The 18391-nt window shown below is 40.5% G+C and overlaps 1 protein-coding gene across 1 annotated transcript in view; it reads right to left on the bottom strand.

Moving 5' to 3' along the window:
- r3hdm4 (R3H domain containing 4) overlaps positions 1–16434 on the bottom strand; it is a 24283-nt gene extending 7849 nt beyond the window's left edge. The window contains exons 1-3 of the mRNA XM_060846091.1: positions 16298–16434; positions 3046–3200; positions 844–959 (exon numbers count right to left, since the gene is read on the bottom strand). Of these exons, the coding sequence (XP_060702074.1) occupies positions 844–959; positions 3046–3200; positions 16298–16359 (333 nt within the window). The 5' untranslated portion in view covers positions 16360–16434. The remainder of the gene's footprint in view (positions 1–843; positions 960–3045; positions 3201–16297) is intronic.
- Between the last annotated feature and the right edge of the window lie 1957 nt (positions 16435–18391).

The following is an 18391-nucleotide window of genomic DNA, read 5'->3' on the forward strand; positions in this document are numbered from 1 at the left end:
CTGTTCTAAAATGGAGTGAAGAGGGAGTGAATTAGTAAAATTTGCTTTTTTAAAATGTATAGTTAGCAGATCTGGTATGTGAAATTAAACAAAACAAAAACCTGGAAGAAAGAAGAAAGGATTGAATAGCCAGATGATATAATGAATGAAACTGCTGGAATTTCACAGTTCACAACTAAAGATATTATTTCATAATTTTATTATAATTTTTCAATGTTGAATTATTGGTCTTCTTTCATCTCTGTTAAGACTGGCAATTATAAATTGAAACTTAGAAGTTTATAAAACAAACTTTACAAATTATAGAGCACAAGAAATTTATTTTCATATATCTAATGATGCATTCGCAATTCCACATATTTCCTCACTCAGGAGGCAATTATCAATTTAAAAGAGACCCAGCTACCCCTCTGGAATAGAGTAGCAATTTTACATGTACAGCATGGGAGTTCTGTGATTTTCTAGGAGCTTTTCCCAAGAGTTATGGTTATCCAATACTTGTGCACAATACCTGTTTACTTAAGGAATCATTTATGGGCAACGTCACTGGTTTGCATTTTTCATGGAAGAATGCACAGAACTAATGAAGAATCATTAAAGCACAGATTAAAATTTCAGAATTTACAATGAATGAAATTTGGCCTGACCGCCATAAACCCATCACCATGATTATGAATCAAATAGACAGAAGACTGTTTTAAGAAAAATACAGAATCGCATGTAATAAACAGAATCTGAGTTAGTAATTCAGCATAAATTAATGAGCTTGATGAAAGATAATTTTAATCAAGGTATACATTTTTAAAGTTCTAATTCAAAAGTCAAGTCAATAAACTAGAATACCTCAATATAGTCATCATTACTACACACTTCTGTGAAAATCGTAGGGGAGGCAGGATCTGTCTGGTCTCCATCTTTGGTACAGTCATCTTTGTCTACAAGGTTCATCAAGTAGTGAGCTAAACAAAATAATGAAAAATACAGATGTATTTTCATGCTATAAATTCAGTATTAAAAACTAAGTAGGGTTTGCTAGTTTATAATCATGAGGTAATTACACCGAGTCTGTGACCGGACTTCTCTATTTCCTATTCTGTTTCACAGAATTTAAATTAAGCATTGGCAATCCAAATCTTGAGATTGCCACCTTTCTTCCAGTGTAATATCAGACATGGCATGCTCTCAGGTAACTACAAAATAGCACAGATGCTGGAAATCTGGGAAAAACATAGACATTTCTGGAAATTCCTTTCAAAGAGTCATATTGGATTTGGAATGTTTACTTGGTTTATCTCTCCACAGATACTGCCAGACCTGTCAAGTTTCTCCAGGATTTTCTGTTTCTATATTAGCTTAATTATGGGCTGGCACTTACAAAGAAAAGGTCATTATACTAAAGAATAAGGCTACTCATACTTGCACCACTAGTTAAGTCCAAAGTAGACATTTCCTGACTCAGTGCGATCAGCCACTGCTTTAAGCAGAACTATGCCATCGGCATTTAGAAGCTTCTCAGGCAAAATTATTGTTACATAATCATAACATGCCCCCCGCCCCAAGTAACACGATGAATACTATTTGTTATGTGAATTGCAAGCTGAAATCTCAAATGTATCCCTACATGCATTTCTCCTGCCTTTGAAAGGCAAACTAAATAAATAATTTATTGACATAACTTTAATGTTCATTTCGTAGTTGGTGAATATACTGATTAATGATTAACATCCACTTTTTTCATCAATACTGAACTGTAACACTGAAGTGCAATTTGCCATGCTACATAAATTATTGAGGTAATCTCTAATTACAGACTCCCTGAATCTAGTTGCACTAGGATCAAAGAAAAAAGGTTCCTCAATCTGTGTCTTACTTCCTGAACCAATTTTCAGTTGGACCTTCTTCCTGCTCAGAGACCTCACAGAATAGTAAGCATGAAAACAATGAAAATGAAATATAATATCAGAACCTTCACGTCACCCCTTAATTACACATCATTCCAATTTCGGCAACTCAAATGAGCATCGGCTGGTTTACCACCATTGACAACATTTCAACAACAAAGCCTTATTTGGTTCTCAGCTAATATGTGTGTTCCAGCACGAATCAACGTATACAAAAAAACTGTTGGTTCATTTTCCCATCCTCAACCTAGAAAGCTAAGTTAATTCTAGCATTCAAATCACTCTTTTCGCCAAGATTAGCTAACGGAGTACTGATGCTAAAAGATTGCAATTCAACAATTCCATTTGTTTCAGTCTCCAACAACTCTATTCAGAGGAAGTGCACTGTCAGAGGTACAATCTCTTGGAAGATGTTTTAAGCCCGAGCCCTGCCTAATTGCTGTATTCCATTTATTATATTCCAAGTAACTTTGAAAGGAATGAGAATTATTTCTGCACAGTAAATCAAAGGACTGTAGATGCTGAAGATCTGAAACAAAAATAGAAATTACTGGAGAAACACGGCAGTTCTGGCAGCAGCTGTGAGAAAAAAAGTAGTTAGTGCTTGGGGTTCACTGACTCTTCATCAGAGCTGTTCAGATTTCTTTTTGTGTCTAAATACTGATCTTTCAACATCACTTAAACAAATTAACATGACTGTTACTGCTTTTCAAGCAGAAGGCTGCTTGATATGAACTGCTCTGCAAAAGTCTGCTGATCTGTTTACCCACATTTCAAAAATGATTAATCAGTTGCAAAATACTTTACAGCATCACAAGGTTGTGAAAGAGATTGAATAATAGCAGTTTGCAACTTCCTATTTCCACATTAGGAAGTGAATTTACTCAGCAAGCCATTAGGAAAGTTGAGTAAAACAAGCACCAGAAACCAGTTACACTTTCCAAAAGAGCATATCCTAGACTGTATAATCCAGTCAATATTCTTTTTGAATACCTGACTAAACGCAATTTAGATCAGTAAAAGAAACACATTAATATTTAAACATAACAGTAATAAATGCTATTAGTAATTCAAGATATCAGTCATGCTGATAACAGAAAATGAGCACTTTGGAAATTCTGTGTACTCAATATCCAATCCTTACTGTTCTCAAGTCTCCTCAGACTTTTTCTTCCTTTTGGCCTGGGAATGAGATCAGAGTTGCGAATTGCTTGATTGATGTAATATTGTTTGCGTTTTGCAGGTGATATACGCTTTGATGGGGAGTGGTGCAGAGGAGGAAGGCAATCTTCAATCAAACTGAAAATACATGAAAGAGGGAGAGTAATTATCATTTATAATATATTACAAATAATGCAAGCAGCATGCAAAAATTGGATTCTCTGAATCACAATGTGTGCAGACTAGTTTCTTCTTTTTTCGGAGGCTCTGACTCTGCAATTCCACAGGCATTGGCAACCTGCTGATACCTCTTCTGATAGGCGAGTTGTTTTTCAGGTAGCAGGTAAACATTATTTCAGCTCAAGAATTCAAATGGAAAAATCAAAACTTAAAAATATGACTAAGCGATGCAACACAAAAAGTTGTTTTTCCTGCAGTTATTCCTGACAAACAAAGCCAAGTAAATTGTTAACCACTGAGTTAATTAAAAAATCAATTAAATGTGCTGTCAGTTTTAGGATTGCATTCTGACGTGAAGCAGTAATTACACATAGCTGTAATATGGCAACTTCAAGATACCGCAAGTATTTCTTGTTCTGAATGAGCTAAGACACAAAAAAAAACAAAGAATAATCAATATCAACTAAGTACATAAATATTAAAATTTGTTTTAAAAGATGTGTGTATTTTGTGTTGCAAACACATTTAAAAGTATATCACTTCCTTTAAAAGTAAATGAATCATAATGCCTTATAAAACTCTTGGTTAAGGACAGATAGCAGAACAAAGTGGTAAGCAGTTATTTTCTAGACATCAGAGAAGAATACAGGAATTTTCTGCAAGACTCTGGATTAGGACTTCACTTTTTTTCAGTAAGCTACACATTAAGGATCTGGACTTGTATGTACAGGATATAATGTTAAAGTTAGGGGCTGTTGTGGCACAGTGGTAGTGTCCATATCTCTGAGGGGTTAGGCCTGGATTCAAGACACACCTGCTCTCAGAAGAAGTTGGTTAGAAAGTATCAATAATGTTAAAGTTTGCAGATAAAAATTTATAAAACAATAAGGAATTCAGTAACAGATGTGAAGGACATGACAGGCTGGTGAAATAGGAAGGAATGGGTGGCAAGATGAAATTTAACACAGCAAAATGAGAAGTGATATATTTTGATAGAAAGAATGAGGAGAGGCAGCATAAAATGGAATGGTTTTAAAGCAGGTACAGAAATAGACATCAGGGGTATATGCACAAATCTTTGAAAGGTCAGAATAAATTGAGAAGCCTGTTATTAATAATAGCAGCGCTAGTACAATCATAGACATGTACTGCATGGAAACAGACCCTTTTGTCCAACTTGTCCATGCTGACCAGATATCCCAATTCAATCTTGTCCCACCTGCCAACACCCAGCCCATACCCCTCCAAACCCTTCCTATTCATATATCCATCAGATGCCTTTAAATGTTGCAATCGTACTAGCCTCCACCACCCCCTCTGGCAGCTCATTCTGGACTCCTCCACCCCAAGAGACTTTATTCATTTATTCTATCCATGCCCCTCATGATTTTATAAGCCTCTATAAGGTCACCCCTCAACCTCCAACGCTCCTGGGAAAACAGCCCCAGTCTATTCAACCTCTCCCTGTAGCTCAAATCCTCCAATCTGGGGAACATCCTTGTAAATCTTTTCTGAACCCTTTCACATTTTACAACATCTTTCCAATAGGAAGGAGACCAGAATTGCACACAATATTCCAACAGTGGTCTAACCAACGGCCTGTACAGCCACATCATGACCTCTCAACTCCTGTACTCAATAGTCTGACCAATAAAGGAAAACATACCAAACACCTTCTTCACTAGCCTATCCACCTGCGACTCTACTTTCAAGGAGCTATGAAGCTGCACTCCAAGGTCTCTTTGTTCAGCAACACTCCTGAGGACCTTACCATCAAGTGAATAAATCCTGCTAAAATTTGCTTTCCCAAAATGCAGCACCTCACATTTATCTGAATTAAACTCCATCTGCCACTTCTCAGCCCATTGGCCCATCTGGTCAAGATCCTGTTGCAAACTGAGGTCACCTTCTTCGCTGTCCACTACACCTCCAATTTTGGTGTTATCTGCAAACTTACTAACTATACCTCTAATACTCACATCCAAATCATTTATATAAATGAAAAGTAGTGGACCCAGCACCGATCCTTGTAGCACTTCACCTGTCACAGGACTCCAGTCTGATAAACAACCCTCCGCCACCACCCTTTGTTTTCTAACTTTAAGCCAGTTTTGTATCCAAGTGGCTAGTTCTCCCTTTATTCCATGATATCTAACCTTGCGAACCAGTCTCCCATGAGGAACCTTGTCGAACATCTTAAATGAAGTCCACATAGATCACGTCCATCTCTCTGCCCTCATCAATCCTCTTTGTTACTTCCTCAAAGAACTCAATCAAGTTTGTGTTACACGATTTCCCATGCACAAAGCCATGTTGATTAAGCCTGATCAGTCCTTGCCTTTCCAAATACATGTACATCCTGTCCCTCAGGATTCCCTCCAACAACTTGCCCACCAACATCAGGCTCACTGGTCTATAGTTCCCTGGCTTGACCTTACCACCTTTCCTAAACAGTGGCACCATGTTAGCCAACCTCCAGTCTTCCGGCACCTCACCTGTGACAATCGTTGATATAAATATCTCAGAAAGAGGCCCAGCAATCACTTCCCTAGCTTCCCACAGAGTTACAGGGTACACCTGATCAGGTCGTGGGGATATATCCACCTTTATGCATTTCAAGACATACAGCACTTCGTCCTCTGTAATGTGGACGTTTTTCAAGATGGTACCATCTATTTCCCTACATTCTAATCTTCCATACCCTTTTCCACAGTAAATACTGATGCAAAATACTCATTTAGTATCTCCCCATCTCCTGCAGCTCCACACAAAGGCTGCCTTGCTGATCTTTGAGGGGTCTTGTTCTCTCCTTAGCTACCCTTTTATCCTTAATATATTTGTAAAAACCCTTTGGATTCTCCTTAACGCTATTTGCCAAAGCTATCTCATGTCCCCTTTTTGCCCTCCTGATTTCCCTTTTAAGTATACCCCTGTGGCCTTTATACTCAAAGGATTCACTCGATCTATCCTGTATATACCTGACATATGCTTCCTTCTTTCTCTTAACCAAACCCTCAACTTCTTTAGTCATCCAGCATTCCCTACACCTACCAGCCTATCCCCTCATCCTAACAGGAATATACTTTCCATGGACTCTCGTTATGTCATTTCTGAAGGTTCCCATTTTCCAGCCGTCCCTTTACCTACAAACATCTGCCCCCCAGTCAGCTTTTGAAAGTTTTTGCCTAAGACCGTCAAAATTGGCCTTCCTCCAATTTAGAACTTCAACTTTAAGGTGTGATCTATCCTTTTCCATCACTATTTTAAATCTAATGGAATTATGGTCATTGGCCCCAAAGTGCTCACCCAGTGACACCTCAGTCACCTGCCCTGCCTTATTTCCCAAGAGTAGGTCAAGTTTTGCACCTTCTCTAGAAGGTACATCCACATACTGAATCAGAAAATTTTCTTGTACATACTTAACAAATTCCTCTCCATCTGAATCCTTAACACTATGGCAGTCCCAGTCTATGTTTGGAAAGTTAAAATCCCTTACTATAACTACCCTATTATTCGTACAGATAACCAAGATCTCCTTACAAATTTATTTCTCAATTTCCCTCTGACTGTTAGGGGGTCTATAATACAAATTCAATAAGGTCATCATCCCTTTCTTATTTCTCAGTTCCACACAAATAACTCCCCTAGATATATTCCGGGAATATCCTCCCTCAGTACAGCTGTAATGCTATCCCTTATCAAAACGTCACTCCCCCTCCTCTCATGCCTCCCTTTCTGTCCTTCCCGGAGCATTTGTATCCTGGGACATTAAGCTGCCAGTCCTGTCCATCCCAGTCCCATGTTCCTAACCATGCCCTGAGTTCACCTGCCTTCCCTGTTAGGCCTCTTGCATTGAAATAAGTGCAGTTTAATTTATCAGTCCTCCTTTGTTCTCTGCTTTGTCCCTGTTCTCAATTGTACAGTCTCAGATTGATCTACCACTGCATTAGTCCCCTTCCAATTTTGATGCAATCCGTCTTTCTTGTACAGGTCACTCCTGCCCCAAAAGAGCTTCGAATGATCCAAAAATCTGAATCCTTCTCCCATACACCAGCTCCTCAACCATGCATTCATCTGCTCTATCCTCCTATTCCTGCCCTCACTAGCTCGTAGCATCAGGTGTAATGCAGATATTACTATTCTCGAGGACCTCCTTTTTAAATTCCTGCCTAACTCTCTGTAATCTCCCTTCAGAATCCCATCCTTTTCCCTTCCAATATTGTTGGTTCCAAAATGTACAATGACCTCCTGCTGGCCCTACTCCCCCTTGAGAATATTCTGCACCCTCTGAGACTTTCTTCATCCTGGCACGAGAGAAACAATGCACCGTTTTTATTTTTCGTTGCAGGCCACAAACGTCTGTCTGTACCTTGGACTAGACAGTCCCCTAACACAATCAATCTCTTGGAACCCGGTGCACCCCTCGTTTCATTAGTCAGTCTCAATACCAGAAACTTGGCTGTTCGTGCTACGTTCCCCTGAGAATCCATCACCCCCTACATTTTCCAAAACAGCACACTTGTTTGCAATGGGAATAGCCACAGAAGACTCCTGCACTAACTGCCTCTCTCTCTTACCTTTCCTGGAGTTAACCCATCTATGTGACTGTATCTGCGACTTTTCCCCCTTCCTATAACTGCCATCCATCACATCTCTTTGTTCTTGCAAATTCCTCATTGCCTCTAACTGTCACTCCAACCGATCCATTCGATCTGATAGGATTTGCAACCAACAATATTTATTGCAGACGTAATCCTCAGTAACACTTAAATTCTCACATCTGACAAGAAGAGCATATCACTCTACTAAAGGCCATTTTTGCTTCTTTCAATTTACAGACCCAGAAAATAGCACTATCTTATTCCTCTACAAAACACTGCTCCAGATTAAATTAATACTTATGGCTTATTTTTTAAGTTTAATCAAAGAGACATATCTCAACAAAACATACAATCAAGAAAGAACCCACTCTACTCACTACTGCAGGCTTACTGTAAAGCCTGCTTAAAATATCCATTTCTCTGTTTCTGTGCTGTGACCTCGCCTAAACAGGTTCCTCCAAGATTAGTTATGAATTTCACTGTTTGTTAATTTTCCCAGATGCACTCTGATGTCCAGTGATACATGAATCCAAACAGCAAAGGCAGTAATTGTGCAGGTTCACCGCTGTGTCAGTTAGCAGTGTAGGTTTCTTTGTCTCTCTCTCTCTCTCTCTTGCACTGACCTCACCATGTGCTTCCTTTGTCTGTTCCTCTCCCTTTTAAAAGTGCTGTTGTTTTGACTTTTTATTCTCCAAAATTCCAAAACAATGCAACAGCATATAAAACAGTAATTGCTACTCCTGCAATTTGAGGGAATCATCTCCAACACCTAAAATACCTCAAAAAAGGAACAGCTGTTACAGCCAGGAATTTTTCCTGTCCTCCATCTTGGATTACCCAGAACTGGGTACAACAGAAGCAAATACCTACTCTGTTTCTTGTCGTCTTATTGCTGCACTTTAATGTTTAGCATGCAAGTCATCACCAAGCTGACACCTCTTTCTTAGATATGCCTGTGCTACTTCCTGATGATGGGCTTTTGCCCAAAACGTCGATTTTCCTGCTCCTCGGATGCTGCCTGACCTGCTGTGCTTTTCCAGCACCACTCTAATCTAGCCTCTGGTTTGCAGCATCTGCAGTCCTTGTTTTTACCTTTTAACTACTTCTGGCATGACCACTTTTATTTATTCATTCATTCAATCACAGGATGCCGACATTGCTGATTAGGCCAGCATTGCCCAGAGGGCAGTTAAGAGTTAGTCACATCCAGGCCAGACCAGGTAAAGGTGCACCCTTCCCTAAATGGCATTAGTGAATGAGATAGTTTTCCCTCAGCAATCAGTGGTTACATGGTCATTAGACTCTTAACTCCAGATTTTTACTGAATTCAAATTCCAGCATCTGCTATGGCTAGATTCAAACCTGGGCCCCCAGAATATTAGGTAAAAACAATGATTGCAGACGCTGGAAACCAGATTCTGGATTAGAGTGGTGCTGGAAAAGCACAGCAGTTCAGGCAGCATCCAAGGAGCAGGAAAATCGACGTTTCAGGCAAAAGCCCTTCATCAGGAATACAGTATTTTGCCCGAAACGTCGATTTTCCTGCTCTTCGGATGCTGCAAGCCCCCAGAATATTACCAGGTCTCTGAATTAATAGGCTAGCAATAGTGATGACAACAAATCAAATCAGGACATGTACCTAAGTACAGTGAAAAGTGCTATTTGCAGACAGTTCAGGCAGATCATAACATAACATACAAGGATGTACAAATCATAAGCAATTTATACAGAGCAAAGCATACAAGGTTACAGCTACACAGTGGTGCACAAAAGCAAGATCAGGATTAGATTTCAAGTTATAAAAGTCCAATAGTCTAATAACAGCAGGGAAGAAGCTGTTCTTGAACATCTTGGTACGTGTGTTCAAGCTTCTGTATCTTCTGCCTGAGGTTAGAGATCGGCAGAGAGTATTACTGTGGTGGGAGAGGTCTTTGATGATGTTGGTAGCCTTTCGTGGCAACGAGAATTGTAACAGAGTCCATGGATGGGTAGTTGGCTTTTGCATTATTCTGGACTGTGTACACAACTTTCTGTAGTTTCTTACAGTCCTGGGCAGAACAGCTGTCATACCAAACTGAAATGCACCCAGATAGAACACTTTTGCAGCATTTGTAAATGTTGATGAGGGTCCTCATAGTCATGTCAAATTTCCTAAGCCACCTGAGAAAGAGATGTTGTTGTGCCTGCTTGACCATTGCTGCTACATGGGAGGTCCAGGAGAGATTGTTGATTATTGTCACTCCTTGGAACTTAATGCTCTCCACCTCTGCTCTGTTGGTGTAGATAGGGGCGAGTCCTCCTTCTTTCTTCCTGGTCAATGATCAGGTTTTTTTATTTTGCTGACATTGAGAAAGACATTATCATCATTGCACCATGATACCAAGTACTCTATCTCCTTCCTGTATTCTGACTTATCATTGTTTGATGTCTGGCCTACATCAGTGGTATCATCAGCGAACTTGTAGATGGTGCTCATATGAATTTGACCACACAATCGTGAGGGTACAGGGAGTACAGTAGGGGGGCTGAGTGGGCATCCTTGCAGGGCGCCAGTATTGAGCATTATTGTGGATGAGGTCTTCTTCATTGATTACCATCTGTGGATTAGCCAGCTGAGGGTCCAGTTGCAGAGGACAGAGCTGAGATCCAGGTCTCGGAGTTTTGAGATTAGTTTCATTGGGATTATAGTGTTGAAGGCAGAGCTGTAATCGATAAATATGAATGTGACATAGGTATCCTTATTATCCAGATGTGCCGGGGATGAGTGTAGGGCTAGGGAAATGGTGAACCTGTTTCACCGGTTGACAAATTTTGAGGGATCAAGACAGGCTGGGAGGCTACAGTTGATGTGGGCCATGGTTAACCTCTCAAAGCACTTCATGATTATGGAGATCAGGGGCACCAGGTAGTAGCCATTGATGTGGTTTCTTTAGTACTGGGATAATGGTGGTCTTCTTAAAACAGGTGGGCACTTCAGATTGTAGCATGGAGAGGTTAAACATGTCAGTGAATACTTTGATCAGCTGGTATACGCAGAATCTGAGTCCTGCATTGTTCACTGAACCAGAATTGATCCCCGAGGTTCATGATATTGAGAGCGTGGGGAACATGCAGGATCATAAGGTTGTGGTTATGGTAGAGTACAATTCTGCTACCACTGACCGCTCATGGGATGCGCAGTTGAGTTGCTCGGTCTGTTCAAAATCAATCCCATTGAGCACAATGTAGTATCACACAGCATGGAGGGTACCCTCAACATGAGAATGGGACTTGGTCTGCACAGGACTCTGCATGGCCAGACATATCAGAGGATGATGTCAAATATGATTTTCCACCTTGTTGCCTTTTTCACCAGACTGGCAGGGCCTTGTTAGGACTTAGCCAGCCAAATAACTGCATGAAATTATAAGAAATAGGAGTAGGAGGGCATTGAGCCTCCCCTGTTACTGGACAAGATCAACGCTGATCTATCCCTGGCCTCAACTCCTCTTTCATGTCAGTTCCTCATAACACTTTATTCTCTGACCCTTCAAAAATCTATCTGCATCCTCTATAATTACTTTTGGTGATCTAGCTCCACACCATTTTGGGGTAGGGAATTCCAATCTTTCACATTCTTCTGGGTAAAGAACTTCCTTCAAATCTCAGGTTAAATGAGTATCCTGTAATTCTGTTATTATGTCCCCAGCTCAATGTTCCTATACTAATTGAAACATCTTCTCAACATCTACCATATCAAGTCCCCTCAGAATCTTCAATGTTCTCACAAGATCATCTCTTTTTCTTCTAAACTCTTATGAACAAAAGCCTAACTAGTTAACCATTTTGATAAATCAACCAGTTCCTTCCAGGAAACAGCCTAATGAATCACTTTTGAATTGCTGCCAATAGCTGTACATCCTGATGAAGGGCTTATGCCCGAAACATCGATTCTCCTGCTAGTCAGATGCTGCCTGGTTTGCTATGCCTTTCCAGCAACACACTCTCGACTCTGATCTCCAGCATCTGCAGTCCTCACTTTCTCCATATTAATCCTGATGTGTGTTAACCAATTCACAATCCAAAAATTACCTGACATTCCATGCTCAATCGCTTTTTTTGTGGCATCTTATTAAATGAGTTCTGGAAATCCAAATACATGACACTATTTGTTCCCCCTTTATCAACTCTGCTTCTTATATCCTCAAAAGAAGTCGAGTCAATTTGTCAAACATGATTTCCCTTTCACAAAGCCACGCTGACTCTATTTGATCACTTTAAAGTTAAAAATCACAACACCAGGTTACTGTCCAACATTTTTAAAATGCTTGGATGCAGGCCATCAAGTCCTGGAGACATGTCTTCCTTCAGTCCAATTAATTACTCAAATACTTTATCCCTTATGATAGAAATTGTTATAAAATCTTTCCTTCCATTAGTATCTTTCTTACTGTTATCTTTGGATATTTATAGTGTTCTTCTAATTAATAAAATATATCTTTTACTAAGGTTTAAATTATCTGCATTTCCCTGTTCCCATTATTAATACCCCAGTTGCAACCTCTCTTTGTTTACACATACCAGTAGAAGTTCTTGGTGGGTTTTGATTTCTTACCAATTTATTTTCATGATCAATTTTCTCTCATGCCTAAAACCAGGGCTGGTTCCTAAAACAAAATTTCAATCCTCTGGCCTACTACTAGTTTTCACTGCTTTGTATGTCCCAGATTCTGATTGGATATTCTACTTGCCTACTTCTGTTTACCATGGGTGGTTTACAAATCAGTACTTTATTTTTGACTGGTATATGTTTATGCTGAACATTATGAAATATCTGTTTAAGCATCTGCAACTGCTTATGTTCTGATCTTTGACTTAGTGCTGCAAGAAACAGTCCCTGGTGCAGTCTAAAAACTTGAACTTCTACATTGCTATTCCCATCTTATTTGTCCAGTAAATGTACAGAATAAAATGACCTTGTAGTTCCCTTCTATCACTTGTTCTACAATGTGACACTTCACTGGGGCCTAGCCAACTCTCAACAGTGATCTTTTTTTTTCCCTTGCTCTTCCTTATTTCCACACAAACTGATTCAGCATCTATCACACCAAAATATTTATTCACCATCACTCTGATTTCTTCCTTGAAAGCAAAGCTACCCTACCTCCTTTTCCTTTTTGCCAAATCTTACGAAATATCAAATACACTGGAGTATTGAGTTCCCAGTCCTGGTCATCCTGCAATAATGTCTACCTACTAACTATCAAGTCATAATCATTTATTTCTATTTGTGCCATCACTCATCTATCTTTTTAAAAATGCTGCATGCATTCAGGTAAAGAGCCTAAACTTTTCACTTTTTACCATTATTTATTCTGGTTCCAATTCCTGTTGCACTCTTCTGTAAATAATTTCTATCCCCTCCCTGTCAAACTTTGAGTATTGTTCCTCACTTCACTATCCTGGACTTCTGCACTCTCATGTCTTTATGATTTTTAAAGATTTTCTTCAGTTGAACACCCTCATCCATTAGTCAGTTTAAAACCCACACTTTAGTCTTGCTGCCAAGTCACTTTTGGTAATGTATATTCAATTCCTTCACCCAGAATACATTGTGCCCTTGCCACTCTCAATGTTTCCTCCAAGTTGTGTTAAAGATGCTGGAACAGCTAGGTAGCTGGGGAAGGGCGAGGAGAAAAGATCAATGTTGAAGACTCCAAAACCACACCCTCACAACTGTACACCACTGTGCTGCCATCTTACCTTGGACAGACATACCCTGGAAAGTGGGAGGTGATGTCATCATCTGATTTGATTCCTGGAGTCTGACTATGTCAGGTTGTTGCTTGACTAGTCTATGAGACAGCTTCTGATTTTAGCATTAGCTCCCAGATCTTAGTAACTTTGCAGAGTCAAGAGGACTCTGGTGCCTAAGTTTCCGGTGCCTAAGCTATGACAAAGCTACCCTACTTTCTTTTCCTTTTTGCCTATTCTTGCCACTCTCAATGCTTCCTCCAAGTTGTGTTCAAGATGCTGGAACAGCTGGATAGTTGGGGAAGGGAGAAGAGAAAGATCAATGTTGAAGACTCCAAAACCTTTGTTATTTCAGGTGTCTAGGTTGATGCCAAGTGGTCCATTCAGTTTTGTTCCTTTTCTGAGGCAGTTGTTATAACTGAATGGCTTGCAAGTCCAGTTTAGAGGGCAGTTAAGAATCAACCAAATTGCTATGTGTCTGGAGTTATACATAGGCCAAACAAGGCAAGGGCAGATTTCCTTCTGTAATGGACACTACTCACAAAATTAAATGTGTTTTAATGTCAACTGACAATAGTTTCACAGGCATCATTCGACTTTTAATTCCAGATTTTTAAAAAATATAAATTCTTTCATCTATCTGCTGCGATAGGATATCAATCTGTTTCCCCAGATCATTACCAGAGTCTCCGGATTACTAGATCAACACGACAATATCACCTCTCCTAATTTTTGGGGGAGGAATGTGAAGTGCTGATCAGATGCGCCTTGGTCACTGATGTAATTATGAGTGTCATTAGTTATGTAGAAAGGAAAACATATATTTATACAGCACTTCACACAACTTGAGGATGTCACAAAGTACTCACAGTCGAAGTACTTCTGAAATCTGATCACTGTGCAGACACAGAAGCCAAATGTGTAAGACCAACAAATATGAAATAAAAAGTTTTTACAACTAACAACACGATCTATTCTAATATTTTTCCACCAATAACTGGAACACTAGTTATTATCACCAACACCACCATTAGTTATTAACTTTAAAAGAAAACCTTGGAAAATGTACAATGGCCATTTAAGGTTGAAGAAATGGCTAGATGAAGAATTTAATTTCAAATTTTTAATGCTGGTGTTAAATTTTGGTGATCCACATGACAACTACAGGGTATTTTATAATAGGGAAGCAACCAATCAAAAGCACTTGATAAAACTGGAATACAGAGGACAGCTGCCAGGAAATCAACAAACTTAATGACTCAAGAGGTCCTACTCCAACATTCCTAATAGTTGGCAAACTGGATAGATAGAAAGTGTTCAAAATCATAAAGGATATGAAAACAAATGAGAATTGGATATAAATTCAGATGGGTCGATAACTAAGTGACAAATTCAAGGTGACTTGCAAAAGAACAAGGGGCAACAAAAGGATTTGTTTTCCTGTTCTTACAAATGCATCGTTTGGAAGGACAGTGGAAGCAACCTCAAACATAATTTTAAAAAGACAAATGTATAAAAACTATGCAGTCAACAAATTACTCTGCCAAAGAACTTGTGCATGAATGACCACCTCCTATGCTGTATCTCCAGAGGTACGTAATAGCATCTCTGAACCAGCTGCTTAAAAATATCTATCATTCTATCATCAAGGAGGAATAGCAGTGCAGATCATAAAGGAAGTGAAACAGCAGCATATATGGTTCTAAACAATTCAGAACTTTCAAACTTAAAAGTGTCTGAAACAGTTCTTTGCACAATCATGTAAACATTTATGATAGAATGAGATACAGATTTATAGTTGGCATTTCTAAAGGTCCATGCATATTTTAAGCACTTAAGAAAATAATCTTATTCCTGTTTAAAGGGATGTGTTGTGCAATGAACAAGAAAATAAATGCTAAACAGATGTGTTGTGACACTCTATGATCTCCAGAGACTTAGCCCTCTATAAGGACCTCTACTACTCCCACAGCAGCTGGACTTGGTAGATGTTTAGGAATAACTACATACTGAAAGAGCTCTTGTAACACAGTGGTGATTTTCATAACTCTGAGCCAGGAGGCCTGGGTTCAAGTCCCATCTCTTCCAGAGATAGACAATAAAGTCTCTGAGCAAGTTGCTATTTTACAAAAAAGTACACCAAAGAGTTTCGGGTAGTGCAATAGTCACCACCTTCACCTCGCACGCAAGAGGCTCTCCGGCTCGAAATAGGGCAAAAACAGCGATGAAAAAAGCTTGGAAACTCATGCAAGATGACAACTACTTCAGCGCAGGGATCCTGCCTTAAGAGATCAGAAACAAATGTGCGGAGAAGCCAAAGAACGGGTGACTTGAATGGTTTAACCACGGATGTTCCTGCCCTGCTGAATCTAGCATTCTTTATTTTCATTTGGGGGATCTATAACCCTGCAGATCCTATACATATACATATATATATATACACATACATATATATACACACACACACACACATGCCCATCTAAAAGGAGCTCCGTTCTGTTCTGATACAATCACCACCCCCACCCTTGGCCATCCGCCCACCAACAGATCCCGCCCCCTCCTCACTCTGATTGGTAAAACCAGTCACCTAGGAAACCGGCGCACCCTGCCATCGGTCCGCGATCTGTCAATCAGACCTCGGGCGTTCCTTCAGCCACAAAATCCCATGCCGTGGATATTTCAGGAAACTCGGCGCAAGAACAAGGGCAGGCCGTTACTCACAGGCAGTCATCGGAGGGCAGCCGGTCCAACACATCGTTCCTGTTCGCTACCACCATCTTCATTGACGGGACACAACACACCGTACAGAGAGACGCCCTCGCCGGGCCACGGCCCCACCCCCATCTGCCTACGTCACTCGCCACGTGCATCCGGGCACTGGCCGGAAGTGATGCCCCCCTCATCATGTCAGGTGATGTGAGTGTCTGCTCCCCAAAGTCTGATGTGATGTTGTATTTGTGGAGGGAGCAACAAGTCGTCTCTAGTCCAGTCACAAACAGTTTGTTTCACATCACCAGATTCCATCCTCATTCACCAGACTACCCTTCTTTCCCCATTGTAAGAAAGTAATTTCATTCATCCAAGTCATACAAAGAGGTTAAAAACAATGACTGCAGATGCTGGAAACCAGATCCTGGGTCAGTAGTGCTGGAAGAGCACAGCAGCTCAGGCAGCAGCAGCTCGTTGGATGCTGCCAAGTCATACAAAGGTTAGGCCCTAGCTCTGGCATGACATCATTGAATGACTTAACAGATTCAAAGAGCCTTTTTCTATAGCCATATTCTGAAAGGTGATATATGATTTCAAAATAAAAGTTGGAAACCTTCAACAAGTCTGGTTACATCTATGTGGAGATGCTAGTGTTGAACTGGAATGTACAAAGTTAAAAATCAGACAACACCAGTTTATAGCCCAACAGGTTTAATTGGAAGCACTAGCTTTCGGAGCACCGCTCCATCCGTTGGTTGTGGAGTACACAATTGTAAGACAATTTATAGCAAAAGTTTACAGTGTGATGTAAATGAAATTATACATTGAAAAATACTTTGAATGTTTGTTAAGTCTCTCATCTGTTAGAATTGCCATGTTAGTTTCACTTATTTCATATGTAAATCACAAAACGTTTTTTAAAAGTTACATTCTCAGGTTAATCTTAACAATTGGTGTCAGCCCAGACAATGTGTTGAAGGTGTTAGCCCCCTGGGTGTTGCTGTCTGTGTCAAAATGTTTAGACAGATTCTAATTTTAAAAAATGAACTAACAGAATCTTACAAGGATTCATGCAGTTTTTAAGCAAAGTACGATGTAACCCTGCAAATACAAATTCACCCCACAAACATATGTGTGTATGTGGGTTTGTGTGTGGGGTGTGGGGGGTTGTGAGTGCCTGTGACAGAGTGTATATGTGTGTGTGAGAGTATAAAGGGGTCTAAATCTGAGAGGATGCATGTGTATGTGTGTAGGAGTGTCTGTATAGTGTAGAGTGCAATGGTGGTCACCTGTAGTGTGACATGAACATCAGCGTCCCAGTTGAGGCCCTTCCTATGGGTATCAAATGTAGCAATCAGCCTCTGCTCAGCCACTTTTCACTGCTGCCTGTCCCAAAGTCCACCTTAGAGGATGGTCACCCGAAGGTCCGAGGTCGAATGTCCTGGACCGCTGAAGTGTTCTCCAACTGGGAGGAAACACTTCTGTCTGTTGATTGTTGTCCGGTGCCCATTCATCCGTTGCCCAGTCATCCGTTGCCGTAGCTTCTGCTTGGTTTCGTCAATGTACCATGCCTCAGGGCATCCTTGCCTGCACCGTATGGGATAGACAACATTGGTTGAGTCACATGTGTACCTGCCACGTACATGGTGGGAGGTATCCCCACACATATTGGTGGTATCCATGTCCACACTCTGACACGTCTTGCAGTGCCTGCCGTGACAGGGTTATATGGAGTTGTCCTGAAAGCTGGTGAGTTTGCTACGAACAATAATCTATCTGTTTGAGGTTTGGTGGTTGTTTAAAGGCGAGCAGTGGAGGTGTGGGGAAGGTCTTGGCAAGATGTTCATCCTCACTGACAATGTGTTGCAGGTCGCGAGGAACATAGCCTAGTTTTTCAGCTCCTTGGAAGTACTGGACAATGAAGGGTACCCTGTCGGTTGCAGCATGTGTCTGTCTCCCAAGAAGGTCATTACGGTTCCTTGCTGTGGCACGTTGGAACTGACGGTCAATGAGTTGAGCATCATGCCCCGTTCTTATGAGGGCATCCCTGAGTACTTCCAGGTGCCTGTCACATTCTTCCTCATCTGAACAGATCTGGTGCACGCG

This window comes from Hemiscyllium ocellatum, chromosome 28 (assembly GCF_020745735.1).
Source record: "Hemiscyllium ocellatum isolate sHemOce1 chromosome 28, sHemOce1.pat.X.cur, whole genome shotgun sequence".
In the NCBI taxonomy this organism is placed as follows: Eukaryota; Metazoa; Chordata; class Chondrichthyes; order Orectolobiformes; family Hemiscylliidae; genus Hemiscyllium; species Hemiscyllium ocellatum.